This window comes from Heteronotia binoei, chromosome 19 (assembly GCF_032191835.1).
Source record: "Heteronotia binoei isolate CCM8104 ecotype False Entrance Well chromosome 19, APGP_CSIRO_Hbin_v1, whole genome shotgun sequence".
NCBI lineage: Eukaryota > Metazoa > Chordata > Lepidosauria > Squamata > Gekkonidae > Heteronotia > Heteronotia binoei.
The window spans coordinates 36,283,791-36,303,176 of NC_083241.1; the positions used below are offsets into that span (position 1 = coordinate 36,283,791).

Genomic DNA, 19,386 nt, shown 5'->3' on the forward strand with positions numbered 1-19,386 from the left:
CCATTCTGGCAAGTTCTTCCCAGAGCAGAAGGAAAAGACGGCCTGATTCTTCTCTTCCCTTTGGCCTGCGTGCCAAAGACAGGAACCTGACTCGATTTTTTTGGCCCAGGCACTCCTACACAACCTCTCCTTCCTTCCCTCAAACGAACAAGCTTCAAAAGCCCTCTCCTTCCTTCCCTCAAACGAACCCCCCCCCTCCTTTCATTCTCAGCTTAATGGCAGCCCCCCCCCCCATCGCCCTCCTTGAAGAGGCAGTCACCGCCTTGGAAACCGCTTTAGCTCCGGACAGCTCGCCTGGATATTTTAACCTCCCTTTTAAAAAGGGAAACGCTCCCTTCCACCCAGACAGCTCGATCCGATAGCTGTTGGTTCAGCTTTTTCTTCTTCGACGGGCTTCGGACACACTTCATTTCTCTACACAAGTGCAGGTTGCTTTCTTGGAAGTAAGAAGGGGGGGGGCTTAGTTCTCAGGAAACCTGCCTAGGAACGAGTAGGACTGAGATTGTTATGGAGTAGAAGTCTTCCTTCCTTCCTTCCTTCCTTCCTTCCTTCCTTCCTTCCTTCCTTCCTTCCTTCCTTCCTTCCTTCCTTCCTTCCTTCCTTCCTTCCTTCCCTCCCTCCCTCCCGGGCCTCTCCTTTTCAACAGCACCCCGGTGTTTCCTTAGCAAACGCGGGCGTTGGGAATGTCGTGGCGGCGGCGAGGCCTTTTTGGAGCCGTGGGCCCTCGGCTTCCGGCGCTCCTCTCTCTGGCCCTGGGGTCATTTCGTTTGCGGGAGGGCTTCTCGAGGTGGATGAGATCTGGTCGGGGACACCAGAGGCGGATCCGGCTCCCATTCACCGTTGGTTTTATTTTATTTTATTATTAAAAAGAGAGTTCTTTAGACATTCAAGCGATTTTTAAAACGCATTTCGCCGGCTGGGTGGCCATCGGGCCGCTTCCATGGTTTTTGGTGGCAGTTTAGAGACCTGATTTTTGTTGTTGTGTTGTTTTGTTGTGTTTTTTTTGGGGGGGGGGGGCAGCCTGATCGATATTCGGTCTTCATCGTTTCATTTATCCACGCGTTTATTTCATTCTGGGTCGCCAGGGTTCCCGCGCGGAGCCCAGAAGCGAGGTCACTCGCCCTTTGCGCTTTTCTCCCCGGCGCTTCGGTGGCGATTCTTTGGGGGCAGCCGCGGGGCCGACGAAGAGGGTGTGGAAAGGACCCGGTTGCGATTAGGAAACCGCCCCCCCCCCGCCTCCCCTCAATTTCCCTGCTCTTTCCTGAGCAAGTTAGCCCGGCCGTGGCGCAAGACCCAGAAAGAATCCAACCGCTAATCTCCACCCCCCCCCCAAATCTTTTAAACCCCCCACTGCCAACCCGGCCCCGCCCCCCCCCAGGGGAGAGAAACCCTCCCCAGTCTGCCTAACCCGCGGCCTGGTTTCGGGGAGAGCTTTCCCCGGTCTCCTGCAGGATGCGGCCCCCTCCTTCCTTCTGGGACCCGCAGCTCTCCAAAGCGGCTTCGCTCCCTCCCGGAATTACGCGGGGCGTTTTTTGCGCAGCTGGGAGATGCAGGCTGGCTGGCTGGCTGGCTGGGCGAACTCCGCCGCTGGAAACCTGCCGCCTGCCTCCGTCTTCTTCTGTTCCGGTGCTGGGGAGGGACAACAGACCCCCTTCCAAGAACCTGAAGTCAGACTGAGAATCAACGTGAGAGCAATTTCATCGCCTAATTCAGGTAGCTCTCCGATGTTTTTTTTTTGCCTACAACTCCCATCAGCCCCAACCATTGGCCATGCTGGCTGAGGCTGATGGGAGTTGTAGGCAAATAAACATCTGGAGAGCTACCGTTGGCCACCCCTGGTTGGTTACCTTCCTATACCCCTTTTCCTTAAAAAGAAGAAGAAGCCCCAAGCCCTTCTACAATAATTCATAAAATAATCACCAGAACTTTTTTTTAGTAGGCACTCCTTTGCATATTACGCCACACCCCTCTCATGCAGCCAATCCCCCAAGAGCTTACAGGGCTTTGAGTACAGGGCCTAGTGTAAGCTCCAGGAGGACTGGCTACACGCAGCGCGGGGGGGGGGGGGCTAATAGGCAAAGGAGTTCCTGCCACAAAGAAAGCCCTGATGATAACGTACCCGCGTAGCTTAATAAGAGGCACAGAAGTCCCAGTTTCCTTCGTTTTTTAAATAAACATTTTTGGCTCCTTCCTCTGCCTGGTTTAAACGCTTCTCTCTGGGATTCGCTTGAGGAGAGCGATTTAGGTTCTCATTCGAATATCAGAAAGAGCCCTGCTGGATCAGACCAGTGGTCCATGTAGTCCAGCCTCCTGTCTCACACAGGGGCCAGTACTTCCTCTGGAGGGCCAACAACAGGGCACAGAGGCCGAGGCCTTCATGATAATATTAGAAGAGTCCTGCTGGATCAGAGCAGTGGTCCATCTAGTCCTGCATCCTGTCTCACCCAGGGGCCATCCGGTTCCTCTGGAGGGCCAAGGACAGGGCAGAGAGGCCGAGGCCTTCATAAGAATACCAGAAGAGCCCTGTTGGATCACACCAGGGGCCCATCTCGTCCAGCCTCCTGTCTCACCCAGGGGCCAAGCGGTTCCTCTGGAGGCCCAACAACAGGGCACAGAGGCTGAGGCCTTCCCCTGATGCGGGTCTCTCGGCTCTGGGACTCAGAGGATCAGCGCCTCGGAACGCGGAGGTTCCCTTCAGTCACCAGGGCTAGGCAAGAGCCATTGAAATCGTCCATGGATCTTCGAAAGTAGTTTATTCCTGTGGCCACCACTACACCCCTCCGGTAGCAAAATCCACACGCAGGGGTGGCCAACGGTAGCTCTCCGGATTTTTTTTTTTTGCCTACAACTCCCATCAGCCCCAGCCATTGGCCATGCTGGCTGGGGCTGATGGGAGTTGTAGGCAAAAAAAAAAAAATCCGGAGAGCTACCGTTGGCCACCCCTGCCTGGAATCACTCTCTGTGCAAAGTAGCATTTCCTTGAACCTCCTGCCCGTCAGCTTCCTTGGATGCCATCCAGTTCTAATCTTTTGGGAGAGGGAGAGGAAGGTCTCTTGATCAATTCTCTCCGCTCCAGGCATAATGTTATAAACGTCTATCATGCCACACACACACCCCTGAGTCATCTCTTTCCTGTCCTAAAAAAGCCCCAGCCTCTTTAGCCTGTCCTCCTAGGGCACGCGCGCCAGCTCACCCTCCACCCCTCCAGACTGGGGGGGGGGGGGGCTGAAACGTGGAGGGCTTCCTAGGGGAGGGGCGACCCCCCAAGTCCTGCTCACCCTTCCTCCACACTGTGTGTGGGGGGGTGAAACGTGGGGAGCTTCCCAGGGGAGGGGCGACCCCCAAATCCTGCTCACCCTTCCTCTACCCCTGTAAACTGGGGGGGGGGGCTGAAACGTGGAGGGCTTCCTAGGGGAGGGGCGACCCCCAAGTCCTGCTCACCCTCCACCCCTCCAGACTGGGGGGGGGGCTGAAACGTGGAGGGCTTCCTAGGGGAGGGGCGACCCCCAAGTCCTGCTCACCCTCCACCCCTCCAGACTGGGGGGGGGGCTTGAAACGTGGGGGGCTTCCTAGGGGAGGGGCAACCCCCAAGTCCTGCTCACCCTCCACCCCTCCAGACTGGGGGGGGGGGCTGAAACGTGGGGGGCTTCCTAGGGGAGGGGCGACCCCCAAGTCCTGCTCACCCTCCACCCCTCCAGACTGGGGGGGGGGCTGAAACGTGGAGGGCTTCCTAGGGGAGGGGCGACCCCCAAGTCCTGCTCACCCTCCACCCCTCCAGACTGGGGGGGGGGCGGCTGAAACGTGGAGGGCTTCCTAGGGGAGGGGCGGCCCCCAAGTCCTGCTCACCCTCCACCCCTCCAGACTGGGGGGGGGGGGCTGAAACGTGGAGGGCTTCCTAGGGGAGGGGCGACCCCCAAGTCCTGCTCACCTTCCACCCCTCCAGACTGGGGGGGGGGGGCTGAAACGTGGAGGGCTTCCTAGGGGAGGGGCGACCCCCCAAGTCCTGCTCACCCTTCCTCCACACTGTGTGTGGGGGGTGAAACGTGGGGAGCTTCCCAGGGGAGGGGCGACCCCCAAATCCTGCTCACCCTTCCTCTACCCCTGTAAACTGGGGGGGGGCTGAAACGTGGGGGGGCTTCTCAGGGGAGGGGCGACCCCCAAATCCTGCTCACCCTTCCTCTGCCCCCCCCCCGCAGACTCGGTGCCGGGCCGCCAGTCCTCGCTGCGCCCCCACGTGCACAAGCCGGCGGAGAAGACGACGCGGGTGCGGACGGTGCTGAACGAGAAGCAGCTCCACACGCTGCGCACCTGCTACGCCGCCAACCCGCGGCCCGACGCGCTGATGAAGGAGCAGCTGGTGGAGATGACGGGCCTGAGCCCGCGGGTCATCCGCGTCTGGTTCCAGAACAAGCGCTGCAAGGACAAGAAGAAGTCCATCCTCATGAAGCAGCTCCAGCAGCAGCAGCACAACGACAAGGCGGTGAGGGGAGAGAGACGCCACCCACCCCCTCCCCAGCCCCGGTCCCCTCGCCCCCTGGCCCGGCCATTCGGGACTAGTGGGAGGAGGGGAATCGGTTCCCCCGCTGTGGATTGCCTGGCTTGGATTTGTGGTTATTTCTTTATTTGTTATTTGTGTTGTAATCCGCCTTTCTCACGGGCTATACACCCAAGGCGGATTGTGTACCGAGGGAGTCAATGCAATAGAGGCAATCGGCCACTCCGAGGCTGGTGGGTGGGAGGAAATCGGTCCCCCAACTGTGGATTGACTGGCTTTGATTTGTAGTCATGTCTTTATTTGTTATTTGTACTGTAATCCGCCTTTCTCACAGGTGGATTGTGCAGAGGCATTCAATGCAGTAGAGGCCGTTCGGGGGCTGGTGGGTGGGAAGAATTTGGAAATGGTTTCTTCAAGTATGGATTGGCTGGCTTTTATCTGGATGTCTTTCTTTTCCTGATGTTGTAATCCGCCTTTCTCATTGGAATTCAAGACGGATTATGCAGAGGGAAAACTCGATACCAACGAGTCAGACAGCGATTTGGGGGCTGAGGAGAGTAAGGAAATCGGTTCCCCAGTCTGCTGACTGATTGGCTTTTATTTGCATTTTTAATGTCATTATTCATTTGCTTCATTATTTCATTATTCATTTGCATTTTTAATTTCATTATTCATTTGTTCACCTTTCTCACTGGGACTCAACAGGGTTGCCTAGAGGGAGGGACTGCGAAGGAGTCAACGGGCAAAGGGGGGACTAACTTCCCAGCTATCCTCGTCCCCTAAACTCTCCCAGATTTCTAGGATCTACCCCCCTCTCCCTCCCTTTGGGAGTTTCAGCGCCCCCAGAAACATGCCCTTAAAGCTTTGAGAGAGACAAAGGGTTGTGGGTGCAGGTTCCTTATTCGGAAGTAATTTCTCGGAATTTCGTTACTGGGAAACTGGATGCATTTTGAATAGGCTTTCAGCCTCTTTCAGTGGACCATAGCGCCCCCCCCCCCCCCCCCGTTCTGCGGGGACAAGCCTCTCGTTAGTATTGACCGAAATTGTTCGATTTAAAATTATATCAGGAAACTTCTGCCTGTTTCCTTCAAAAAAAAAAAATGTAATTAAAAAGACACAATTTCTGAACATAGCTTATATGTTTTTCAAGAACGCTTGAGAAGAGATCGGACATGGGATAGCGGATTATGCTGTGTTGGGAAAGGCGGTGGCAAAAGGTTTTTAAAATATATACATAAAAAGCAATCTCGGAATCTTGTAATATCGTTATTTAAACGTTGGGCCCGGAGAACCCACGGCTCACTGCACCGGGAAGAAGAGGCGCCAGATCCCGGCTCTTCCTTGAATTAGATCATATCTTTCTAATCCCGCGTGTCGTTCCACCAGCCCTACTTTACAGGGATGCTGGCAGTGTATCTGTGATCCAGGGCTTTAACCCTCGCGCTATATAAACGTTTTTAGGTCAAGATCCGGGGAAATTCCTCCCGCCTACAAGGTTCGTGGAGAGGAGCGGACCTTGTGCGAAATAATTTTCAGTTTCTACATGCTTCATCTCTTTTTTTTTAAAGCACGTTGCCTTCTTCTTCTCCTCCTTCTCCTCCTCCTCCTCCTCCTCCTCCTCCTTCTCCTTCTCCTTCTCCTTCTCCTTCTCCTTCTTCTTCTTCTTCTTCTTCTTCTTCTTCTTCTTCTTCTTCTTCTCCTCCTCCTCCTCCTCCTTCTCCTTCTTCTTATTATTATGGAAAGATGAAGAAAACCCAGAATTTAGGACCCTTCGCCTTATTGCCAGGGTAGTGAAATTGACAACAATCTGAGACGCGATTCTCCGGCATGACATTGTGAAATTGACTAGACTGCTTGCCGGATTAGTCAAAGCAAAAAAATCCAAAGGAAAGGAAAGGATCGGATAGGATTGGATTTCAGGACTTTTTCGAACAGTCGCTTTCGGGTTTTTTTTTTTTTTTGCCTGTTCTCTTTGCGAGTCTCTCTGCTGTTAGGATAAACTTGATTCAATGAACTTGAATGCCCGAAGGCGATTTCCTATCGTTTTGTTTTCTGCCGTTTCCTAGGCTGCAGTCCTAGGCGTGTCTACCTGGGAGTAAACGCCACTGAGCAAACAGAAGTTACTTCTGAGTAAACGCGCACGGCGTTGCACCGTTAAACGCTTAATGGAAAGCTCTCCCCCCACCCGAGTTTCAGTTTCTTTCCCATGGCGGCGGGGCGGGGTGGTTTCCGAGGATAGGGCCCCCTGGAGCAAATCTACAACCCTCCAAAACGACTTCTTGGAACAAACCGTGTTTGTTTCCTTCCTTCCTTCCTTCCTTCCTTCCTTCCTTCCTTCCTTCCTTCCTTCCTTCCTTCCTTCCTTCCTTCCTTCCTCCCCCACCCCACCCCCGTCCAGAATCAATCTGAGCTGTATGAGTTCAAAAGATTTACAATATCACAAGCTTGTTTTAAAATGCAATCGCTCTATCCCCGCCGAGGTTAAAAACAATTCTGGAGAGGGAAGGGGGGGGGGAAGATATGATTTATTTCTGCGGGAAAGAAGGTCATTCCAGCTGGCCTGTGCGCCTTGAAACGCTTGAAAGGAGGATAGAGAAGTGGTTGGAAAGAAAAGCTGATTTCTGTGGGAAAGATGGCCTCTTGGGGGAGGGGAGCCACCCCTCCCTCTCTGAGGAGGAGGCCTAAGTTGCGATCTGATTCCGCCATTAATCACATGATTTAATTTCCATTCATTGACTCTCCAGAGAAGGGAGGGATAAGGACTTATTGATAGGGATTCCTGTCTGGTGACTAGGAGAAGGGCGGTAGAAGAGAGGAGCACCTTAAAGACAGACAACATTTGTGGGGGGTGGGTGGGGGGTGGAGCTTTCATGAGTCACTGCTCTCTTCTTCAGATACAGCTAGAATGTCAGTCTATCTGCCCTCTTATCCTGGAGCAGTGGCCTGATTTCCAGATGACGTTAACTGGTGAATGACAACAGCGGATGTGATTGGATTTAGGCATGAGACGCAGAGAGGTGTGGAGGAATCAGCAGTCTGCTGAATGGCAGTGGATAAGGAAGCTCGAGACGAGGCATCCCCCTGGACTGAATCGAGATCTAGGTTTCCTGTCTGCATTCTGAAGAAGTGCTCACGAAAACTCTTACCCCGCCCCAAATTTTGCTAGTCTTGAAGGGGCACTTATCTATTGCTGCAGACAGACTAACATGGCTATCCATCTTGATCTAGCGCCTCTGACCCAAAATGGGGTGGATTTTTCAGGATAAGGCAAGAATGGGAGCAAAATAAAGGCTATTGCTAGTTTCTCCACCCCTTTGGGCTGGGGCTATTTTTGCTTCCCTCAGTTGCTGGAATCTTTGGGGCAGGATTTGTCCCCTCCCCTCTTGTTTTCTAGGGTCAAGTTTTTGCACTGGATGCTCTGCAGAGAGGGTTGCTAGAACCGGCTTGGGAAATACCTGAATATTTTGGGACTGGAACGGGGTTGCTAAGTCCCCTTTGGGGATTGGGGGGGTAGGGTCGCCATCTCCAGGTCGGGACATTCTGAGAGATTTGGGGGTGGGGTCTGGGGAGGACAAGGGACCTCAGTGGGGTACAATGCCAGTAGGGTCCACCCTCCGAAGCATCCGCTTCCTCCAGGGGAACTGGTCTCTATAGTCTGGAGAGGAGCCGTAATTCCAAGGCATCCCCAGGTCATCATCATCATCATCATTTCATTTGTATCCCGCCCTCCCCGCCGAAGCAGGCTCCGGGCGGCTAACAACATTAAATCAATACATTAAATTATACAATGACATTCGAAGCAATAGCTAATTTAACAATTTAATTAAAATTAATAAAATTAATAAAATTGACATCCTGGTGCTATTACAAGAGATGGTAAATTTTTCTTAGCAGTCTCTCTCTCTTTAATCGGTGTAGGCCATCCTAAAAAGGATGGTCTTGCAGGCCCTGCGGAACTGTTCGAAATCCCACAGGGCCCGCATTTCTTCCGGAAGCTGGTTCCATAGGTGTGGAGCCACTACAGAGAAAGCCCGGGTAAAACTCAGAGAAAGAGGTAAAACTCTGTCGTTTTACCTCTTTCAGCCTGGGGATAGTCAGCAGGTTCTTCCCTGCTGACCTCAGTGCTCTCTGGGGTTCGTATGGAGGATGGCATCCCTAGGTGGAACCTGGGAAAGGCACAGTTTGGGGAGGGACCTTAGCAGCGGACAGTGCCACAGAGTCCACCCTCCAAAGCAGTTTTCTCCCAGGTAGTTGGGCGGGCAGTCCCGCAAGGCCTGTAAGACGGTCCTCTTCCGGTTGGCATATAACCAACCGGTATTTAAAAACCGCGAAGGAAGGCTGTGAGAATAGCACCGAACTGTCAGGCGGTTTGCTCTTGTTTTACTGTTTTAACTATTGTAAATTATTGTATACGCATTTTAATATTTATTAATCTTATTGTTCTGGATTTTCTGTTGTAAGCCGCCCTTGAGCCCGCCTCGGTAGGGAGGGTGGGATATAAATCGAATAAATAAATAAAGAAATAAAGAAATAAATAGGTAGCTAATCTCTGTTATCTGGAGACCAAATTACAACAGCGGGAGGTCTCCAGGCCCCACCTGGGGGTTGGCAATCTGGACAGCAGAACATCAGATCATTCCAATGAAGTGCCTCTGAGCATATAGTTATTGGCCCCAGAACTATAAATCAGCGGCTGGCGTTTGCAGATAGGACAGAAGGAGGGGGTTCCTCGGCATTCTTGATTTCCTGCCTCCGCCCAAAAACCATTTTGTTAGAAATTAAGCAAATATAGATAAGATCTGCCCCCCCCCAACAATGTATCGACTCCTGAGTTGGAGAAAAATTTATTTGCTCTCTTAAGAAATATGTCTTTTTTTAGCATGCTTTCTGCCCCGTGGCGCAGAGTGGTAAAGCTGCAGTACTGCGGTCTGAACTCTCTGCTCACGACCTGAGTTCGATCCCGGCGGAAGCTGGATTCAGGTAGCCGGCCCAAGGTTGACTCAGCCTTCCATCCTTCCGAGGTCAGTAAAATGAGTACCCAGCTTGCTGGGGGGGTGGGGGGTGGGGAGTGTAAAAGACTGGGGAAGGCAATGGCGAACTGATACAATCAATGTTAAAATTCTGTTATGCAAATAAACTGCAGTCTTTACGGCTTCACCCCACATATAATCAGGCAGTCCAGATTGCATTAGCATCACCATCGACTACACAAACCACCCAGTAAAAAGTCAGCCGTGAAAACGTTTTGAAAGCAACGTCACCCCAGAGTCGGAAACAACTGGGGCTTGCACAGGGGACCTTTCCTTTCCTCTCCAAGGTGACCCAGCAGAGTTTTTAAAAGAAAAATACCAATTACAACAAGGCAAAGAGTTGGCAATTAGCTAATGAAAGGCTTAAAAAAGGGGATTAGACAGATTTGTGGAGGAGAGGTCTTATCAGGGGCTACCAGCCTTGGTGACTGAGGGGAACCTCCACATTCAGAGGCACTGATCCCCTGAATCCCAGAGCCAGGAGGCAACATCGGGGGAAGGTCTCAGCCTCTCTCCCCTTTCGCTGGGCATCCAGAGGAAATGGTTGGCCACTGTGGGAGACAAGGTGGTGGACTGGATGGACCACTGTTCTGTCCCAGCAGGGCTCTTCTGATGTTCTTAGGAAGGCCTCAGCCTCTGTGCCCTGTTGTTGGCCCTCCAAAGGAACTGATTGGCTGCTGTGCGAGACAGGATGCTGGATTTGATGGACCCCTGGTCTGATCTAGCAGGGCTCTTCTGATGTTCTTAGGAAGGACTCGGCTTCTCTGCCCTGTTGTTGGCCCTCCAGAGGAACTGGTTGGCCACTGTGTGAGATGGGGTGCTGGACTAGAGGGTCCACTGCTCTAATCCAGCAGGGCTATTTTTATGTTTTTAAAATTAATACATTTCATCACTAAGCCCTCCAGGCTACACCACCGCAGCCAGCAGCTACAAATTGGAAAGGAAAGGAAAGGTCCCCTGCGCGAGCACCAGTCGTTTCTGACTCTGGGGTGATGCTGCCTTCACAACGTTTTCACAGTAGACCTTTTACGGGGTGGTTTGCCATTGCCTTCCCCGGTCATTACACTTTCCCCCCAGCAAGCTGGATACTACAAATTACATTCCATTTAAAGCATGGGGAAAGAAAGCAGTTTTAACTTGGGGACTAAGTTAAGAAATAAACGTCAAAGCTGGTGCGATATGTTTCGAAGGGGAGGCTATAACCAGGGTGCCACAACTGGGAAGGCCCTGTCTGTTGGGTTCTTAACCTCACCTTTCAAGGTTAGTTGAAAGTCTGTAGCCAGACTTTATGTGCATTATTTTATCTGGTATTACATATTTTATTGATTGCATGCCATACCCTGCTTTTCTCACCAAAGGGGACCAAAACCAGTTTACATTATTCTTATCTCTGTTTTATCCTCACAACAACCCTGTGTGGTAGGTTAAGCTAAGAGACAGTGACTGGCCCAAGGTCACCCAGTGAGCTTCTATAACATCATTGAGTCACATGGAGGGGATGCCTGATGCCCCAGAAGGCCAGCACCCTAGGTGATTGCCTAGTTTTCCTAGCGGAAGGACCAGCCCTGGTCCTGGCTTGATGCTCCAACTGATGCTCAGGGCCAGGATTGGCTACATCAGGGGTGTGTGGCCTAATATGCAAAGGAGCTCCTGCTAGAATTCCAAGCTCTTCGATGATTGGCTACATCGGGGTGTGTGGCCTAATATGCAAAGGAGCTCCTGCTAGAATTCCAAGCTCTTCGATGATTGGCTACATCGGGGTGTGTGGCCTAATATGCAAAGGAGCTCCTGCTAGAATTCCAAGCTCTTCGATGATTGGCTACATCGGGGTGTGTGTCCTAATATGCAAAGGAGCCCCTGCTAGAATTCCAAGCTCTTGGAGGATTGGCTCCATCAGGGGTGTGTGGCCTAATATGCAAAGGAGCCCCTGCTAGAATTCCAAGCTCTTGGAGGATTGGCTACATCAGGGGTGTGTGACATAATATGCAAAGGAGCCCCTGCTAGAATTCCACTCCTGTCTATATCACCTTTTACCCTGACCTTCAATCACAGATGACTTCCACTCATGGCTTGCTAAGAACCAGTTGTCAAGATGGGGGGGAATCTTTGCTGACTGTTTTCTCCCCCTTCCCTCCCCCAGAGCCTGCAGGGCCTGACTGGGACCCCGCTGGTGGCCGGCAGCCCGATCCGCCATGACAGCGCCGTGCAAGGCAACGCCGTGGAGGTCCAGACCTACCAGCCTCCTTGGAAAGCGCTCAGCGACTTCGCCTTGCAAAGTGAACTGGACCAGCCCGCCTTCCAGCAATTGGTAAGAAATGGGGAGGGGGGACCCCTGATCCACAGGCCAAGGAGAACAGGCCCTCCCTTTCCTTTGGCCTAAAAAGGTAAAGGTCGTCCCCCTGTGCAAGCACTGGTCGTTTCCGATTCTGGGGTGACGTTGCTTTCGCAACGCTTTCATGACAGACTTTTTTTTACCGGGTGGTTTGCCATTGCCTTCCCCATTCATCTACGCTTTCCCCCCAGCAAGCTGGGTCCTCATTTGATCGACCTCGGAAGGATGGAAGGCTTAGCCCACCTGGAGCTGGCTACCTGAAAATCCAGCTTCCGCTGGGATCAAACTCAGGTCATGAGCAGAGGGCTCCGACTGCAGTACTGCTGCTTTTACCACTCTGCACCACGGGGCTCCTTTGGCCTACCAAGCCCAGAATCTGTTCTCTTTAAAAACAACAACAACAACCGTAGAAGGAAGGAGGCAAATTTGTGGAGGGATAAAGCTATCAACTAAATGGAGCATCCGTGGTCAGAGGCAGTCTATCTCTGAATACTGGTCGCTGGGAGCTAACGGCAGGAGAAAGTTGTAGGAAGATGCTTGATCAGGTGAGCTGCTGGTTTGGTCCAGTGGGACTTTACAGACCTTGACTTGTTCCTTTCCTTACTTTCTTTCCTCTTGGGCTGGCTTCAATTCTCCCTCAACCTGGCTCAATCACTCTGTGCCCTTTATGCTGGATTAATAATATTGGAACTCCCCCCCCCCTCTTCCATCAAATCACAGTCTATTTAAGGCGAACCCATGGTGTTCTCAAGGCAAGAGATGTTCAGAGATGGGTTTGCCGTTGCCTGCCTCTGCATAGCAACGTTGAACCTTCTTGGTGGTCTCCCATCCAAGTACTAACTGAAATCTGATGAGATCAGGTTAGCCTGGACCACCCAGGTCAGAGATCAAAATGGTGGTGGAAAGTCAGCATGGGGCCCCGAAAGGCATGGAGGCCCATAGGCCAATGCGTACTTGGCCTAACTGCTAATCCAGCCCTACAGGCTGTTGGTATTTGTCTTGGCTAATTGCTATGCCTCTCTCTGGAAAGAGAGTCTCTCGATCGTACACAGATACGTGGAGTGAGGCGGGGCATATTTGTATATGGGAAGGGAATTATTTTTCAGTTGGGCTGATCAACTGGGTTGAAAATTGTAATGCTTTGACCTGAAGCTGTGCTGATTCCAACCCTCCCGATGAATCATAGGGGCTCTATGCCAACGTTTAGACGCTGGAATAAAACTTTGTAAGCTTCTAAGGTGTCTTATGAAGCTCGTTTGTTTTCCCTGACAAACCAGATTCTTTGCTCATTGACCGCATTTTGCAGAGGTTACGGTGACAGAATCTGTTTAGAAAGAATAAGCTGTGCTAGCACTGATCGTTCGGGCAACAAATTTCAGTATTCTCAAAGCATGGCAGGAAATCAAGCTGAATTTTTTTTCTAAACAATTATTTTAAAAACAGTTAAGATATTGATAAACAATGAAGGCGATGGTTTTGTCTGTTGGGATGCTAAATAGCAAACACCTGAAAAGCTAATGAGTAACTTTTGGACCAGGTTTGAGTGCGTAAACAAAATGATGTTTTTGCCTGATTTTGAATCAGATGGAAGATTTCGATCCAGCCCTCTGCTTTTCAAATGCTGCTTCAAGTTATGAACATATGAAGCTGCCTTATACTGAATCAGACCCTCGGTCCATCAAAGTCAGTATTGTCTTCTCAGACTAGCAGCGGCTCTCCAGGGTCTCAAGCTGAGGATTTTCACACCTATTTGCCTGGACCCTTTTCGGAGATGCCAGGGATTGAACCTGGGACCTTCTGCTTACCAAGCAGATGCACTACCACTGAGCCACCGTCCCTCCCGATTCCCCCTTCCCCCCACAAACATCCAGATAATTTCTGGAATGGGTGGCAGTTTGTAATGCATAATTAAACTTATCCAGTGACCAAATGATATTTTGGAATGCTCCTTGAAGGAAACAGGAAGGTTCAAATGCCACCACCATCATCATTATGAATTGTCACAGTCAGATATGTGAAGGGTAGATAGTATTCTGCAATTCAAGATCTAGCCAAGTTCTTGGGAATTGCAGAGGTATCCTTGAAAGAGACTTGCTTGTCTTTTGGAGCTGAGCTGGTGTTATTTATTTGATGCCCAGAATGTCCAGGTGTTTCTTGAGACTTCTAGGCTGTGTTCCAAGGGCTCCAATGACAACTGGCATGACGGTCACCGTCTACTCCTAGAGGCGTTCTTATTCTGTTAGTGGGTCTTGGTATTTGGTGATCTTCTCCTGTTCTTTCTTCTCTATTCTGCTGTCTCCTGGGATTGCAGTGTCAGTGATTCAAACCCTATTTCTCATTTCCCCCTTTACAAGTGTGAGATCGGGGGTGTTATGCTCCAGGTGTTTATCTGTTTGTGGTGAATCTTTGTTTCATCATTCCTATGATCTTGTCCAGTTTGTGCTCCCATGGTTGGTGGTAAGCAGGGCATTTTTTTGTAACAGTAACTCCTTTGCATATTAGGCCACACACCCTTGATGTAGCCAGTCCTCCTGGAGCTTACAGTAGGCCTTGTAATAAGAGCCCTGTAAGCTCTTGAAGGGTTGGCTACATATGAGGAGCGTGGCCTAATATACAAAGGAGTTCCTGCTACAAAAAACAGCCCCGATGGTAAGCTGTACTACTTGCAAAGATTCCAGTGCAACATAGCTGTGGCTTTATTGTGGCACTCTTCTAGTCAGTTTGAGAGTGTTATTGCAGGCACTGACCATGTGGTCGACTGTTTCATCCACTGTCTTGCAAAGCTGACATTTGCTGTTATTGCTCGTCTTCTCAGCTTAATTCTACGCATTTTGAAAGCCAGCTTTTGTGCAGTGAGAACGAGTCCTTCCACTCATTTCTTCAGGTGCCCATTTTGGAGCCCCTTTCAGGTGCTTTCATTATCAACTTTGTTCTCTTGTGTCTTTCAAATATTGCCCATGCAAGTGCTTCTGTTTCCAGTTGTCAACATGAGTTTGGATTGCCATTTTTTTTTTGTAACCTTATTTGGTTTCTGTAATCCTAAATAAGTCTGCCTTGAATACTCCAATTGAAGGGTCTCTTTGCTTTGTGTGGTTATTCAGTGCTCATTTTTCTTCTTCAACTGCTCGCTTAACTTTCAAGAGACCTCTTCCGCCTAATTCTCTTTGTAAGGAAAAACAATCCACACACTTCTAGGGCATGCTAAGTAACGCATCAACATTATCTTGCGTCATTATCGTTATTATCTCTTGCTTCTAATTCTGCTCATTTCCAATCGCTAATGCCAGTTGTGTATCTTAGAACTGGGACTGCCCAGGTATTAATTGCCTTTACCGTGTTGTTGCAAATGGATTTTGTTTGCAATATCTTTTCAACCCTTTGGTAACGCTCCTTGATTGTATTTTTCTTAACAAGGGTATGTTTGATGTTGTAAGCTTCCTCCAGGGTTCCGAGATAGTTGTAGTTTTCTTTAGAATCCAGTGTTTTGACTCTGTTGTTGTTTGGCATCTTGATTTAAGAACATAAGAGAAGTCATGTTGGATCAGGCCAATGGCCCCTCCCGTCCAATACTCTGTGTCACATAAGAACATAAGAGAAGCCATGTTGGATCAGGCCAATGGCCCCTCCCGTCCAACACTATGTGTCACATAAGAACATCAGAGAAGCCATGTTGGATCAGGCCAATGGCCCATCCCGTCCAACACTCTGTGTCACATAAGAACATCAGAGAAGCCATGTTGGATCAGGCCAGTGGCCCATCCCGTCCAACACTCTGTGTCACATAAGAACATAAGAGAAGCCATGTTGGATCAGGCCAATGGCCCATCCAGTCCAACACTCTGTGTCACATAAGAACATAAGAGAAGCCATGTTGGATCAGGCCAATGGCCCCTCCCGTCCAACACTCTGTGTCACATAAGAACATAAGAGAAGCCATGTTGGATCAGGCCAATGGCCCCTCCCGTTCAACACTCTGTGTCACGTAAGAACATAAGAGAAGCCCTGTTGGATCAGGCCAATGGCCCATCCAGTCCTACACTTTGTATCACATAAGAACATAAGAGAAGCCATGTTGGATCAGGCCAATGGCCCCTCCTGTCCAACACTCTGTGTCACATAAGAACTTAAGAGAAGCCATGTTGGATCAGGCCAATGGCCCATCCAGTCCAACACTCTGTGTCACACAGTGGCCAAAAAAAACCCCAGGTGCCATCAGGAGGTCCATCAGTGGGGCCAGGACACCAGAAGTCCTCACCCTGTTGCTCCTCCCAAGCATCAAGAATATATCACTTGCCCCAGACCAAGAGTTCCAACTATCCACTGATGGACCTCTGCTCCCTATGTTTATCCAACATAAACATCTTGTTCAATGATCTTTCCTCTGTTCAGGGTTAACGCTGGACACTTCTCATGTCTAAATTCCATTGCTATCTCTTTGCTGAATATCTGAACCGTATTTAGTAAAGAATCAGTCTCTTTTCATACATTTTCAAGTCATCTATATACCCTAAGTGCGAAATCGCTGGGCTCATCTTTGAAAGCTGGTATCCTAGGTTCTGTCCTGTTGAGAATGATTGTGACTCATATTAGGGCAAAGACAAAGGGTAGCGGTGATAGTGAGTCTCCTTGGAAAATCCTCATTTGATATTATTATTGTTGTTGTCATATATTGTTATTGTGAGTGGTATTAGGGCAACGACACTGGTGATAGTCTCCTTGGAAAATCCCTCGTTTGATATTATTATTATCTGCTAGAACAAACTTTGAGTCCAGTTGCACCTTTAAGATCCACAAAGTTTTATTCAAGGAGCTGGTCTTAAAGGTGCCACTAAAAGTTTGCTCTACTGCCTCAAACCAACACAGACGTTCACCTGGATCTACTATCATTTGATATTATTATGATTGTTGTTATTGTTGTTGCTAATTTTGTAGCAGGAGCTCCTTTGCATATTAGGCCACACCTCTGATATAGCCAATCCTCCTGAAGCTTACAAAAAAAAAGCCCTGTAAGCTCTTCAAGGATTGGCTGCATCAGGGAGTGTGGCCTAATATGCAAAGGAGCCCCTGCTAGAATTCTATCTCTGGACCCTGTACTAAGAGCCCTGTAAGCTCTTGGAGGGTTGGCTCCATCAGGGGGTGTGGCCTAATATGCAAAGGAGCCCCTGCTAGAATTCTATCTCTGGACCCTGTACTAAGAGCCCTGTAAGCTCTTGGAGGATTGGCTACATCAGGGAGTGTGGCCTAATATGCAAAAGAGCTCCTGCTACAAAATGAGCCATTATTATTATTTGGCTTTTTGTTGAAAATGCCCAGCAGGATCTCATTTGCATATTAGGCCACACACCCTGATGCCAAGCCAGCTGGAAATGTGTTCCTGCTCAAAAAGCCCCGATGATGGTGATGATATTTATCTTCAAAGCACTTTTGTTCCAACTGTTGTAAATTTTTAACACTGCTGCAAACTCAAAGAAGCTGGTCATCAGCATGAATGTCATTTGCCCCAAGTTTCTTGCCTTTATCGCTTCAACCTGAATTGCAATGTTATTTTGACTTTTGCGTTGTTTTAGCTGACGTGCATCACCCAGAGCCTGGGCTGGGCTGGGGCGATGAAGCAAATCAAATTAATAAAAACAACCAGGGCTGCTTCTTTTTTTGTAGAAAAAGCCCAGCAGGAACCTATTTGCATATCAGGCTACACCCCTGACATCACCATTGTTTCATACAGGGCTTTTGGGTAGAAAAAGGTCCAGCAGAACTCATTTGCATATTAGGCCACACCCCCTGGTGCCTAGCCAGTCGGAACTGCGATCCTGCTATAAAAAAAAAAAGCCCTGACCACAACCAAAGCAACGATCATCTCAGTGAGATCAGCGGAACAAGAGTGTAATACTGAAGTCCCAGACTTGCAGGCGATGTTTGTCGTTCTCTGTTTAGGTCATGAAAATGGCAAACAGAACAAATTCAAAAATGAGTTGCTTAAATGAACCCAGACTCAAGCCACCTACTTATTGGTTGCTCGTTAACAAAACAGCGCTTGTCTGTCTGGCTTTCACTGCGTTCGCAACACAGGCCTTGTGAGATGACGTTCGGAGCGTCAGACCCTGGTTAGAAGAATCCAGATTAGAATCCCTGCTCTGTCCTGAAGAGTCAGGTCACTCTCTCGCAGGCTAACCTACTTCCAAGGTTTATAGTAAGGATAAAGAGGAGTATATGTCCCGTCCCCCCCCCCCACACATTGTACTGAGCTGGTTGGAGAAACGACATGATAAAATAATACTAATACAGGCAGACCTCATTTTGGGCAGGAGCTCACGGAGCAGAGCTCCAGAACCTCTATATTTTATTGAAATATTGTGAGATGACTTTAGTGTTATATGGAAGAGGTTGTTGATACTGAATAACAGAGAGCCAGTTTGGTGTAGTGGTTAAGTGCGTGGACTCTGGGAGAACCGGGTTTGATTCCCCACTCCTCCACTTGCAGCTGCTGGAATGGCCTTGGGTCAGCCATAGCTCTTGTAGGAGTTGTCCTTGAAAGGGCAGCTGCTGCGAGGGCCCTCTCAGCCCCACCCACCTCACAGGGTGTCTGTTGTGGGGGGAGAAGATACAGGAGATTGTGAGCCGCTCTGAGTCTCTGATTCAGAGAGTAGGGCAGGATATAAATCTGCAATTCTTCTTCTTCTTAACTGTGAAGCTGTATGAATTATGGTTCGTGGATTATTTGATTTGAAGGAAAATGGAGTAGAGCTTTCCATTACTTGAAGATTTGTAGAAGCAGGAGCTACAAGTGGACTCCTGTGCTTTGGTGCTCTACAATCTTCCATGAATGTACTCTTTGAGAGTTTTGTCTATGTCTCTATGCATTTGTCTGTTCTCATCTATTCTTACATTATTGTAATATAGTCTTAATAATTGTTGGTCACTATAACCGTTCGTGGTTGTGTGTTTATTCGTTTATCAGCAACCTCTCTCTGATGTCAATGAACTCTTAAGATCTGACAAGCTTTCTAATATTTCCCCCCACCAAAAATGAGGAAACAACCAAACCATATAAAGTGGACAGATGGAAATATTCATCATGCTACTGTGGCCACAGAGGAGAAAGTCATTTAAAAAGTACGATGGGAGTAAGGTTTTATGATGACAATTATAATTCAAGAAGCATTTTCAGGTAGATGCTGAGCTGATTTAATTTAGTCCACCTTCCAGTGACCTCAGGGGTGTGTGTGGCATATGCAAATGGGTTTGCTAATAAGCTCCGGCACCTCTTTTTCTACAAAATGACTCCTGACAGGTTTTGTGTCGACTCTGTACATCACGAAATACGTTCGTTCCCCACCACAGAACCTCTACCGGGAATCAAATGCATTGTTTACACACCCAAACCTGGACCAAATTTTATACAAATGAAGGGAAATTATACGGGAGAAAAAAAATTACAGCGAACGGCTTGCAGCACCGAAATGGAGATCTGGCCTCTTAAAAACAGAGAGGCTAGCGATCAGAGAATTTAGGCCGATGGTGAGACGGAG

General features: G+C 49.4%; 1 protein-coding gene across 1 annotated transcript in view; it reads left to right on the forward strand.

Moving 5' to 3' along the window:
* ISL2 (ISL LIM homeobox 2) overlaps positions 1-19,386 on the forward strand; it is a 61,531-nt gene that overhangs the window by 35,078 nt on the left and 7,067 nt on the right. The window contains exons 4-5 of the mRNA XM_060259944.1: positions 4,197-4,480; positions 11,666-11,833. Coding sequence (XP_060115927.1) covers positions 4,197-4,480; positions 11,666-11,833 — 452 coding nt within the window. The remainder of the gene's footprint in view (positions 1-4,196; positions 4,481-11,665; positions 11,834-19,386) is intronic.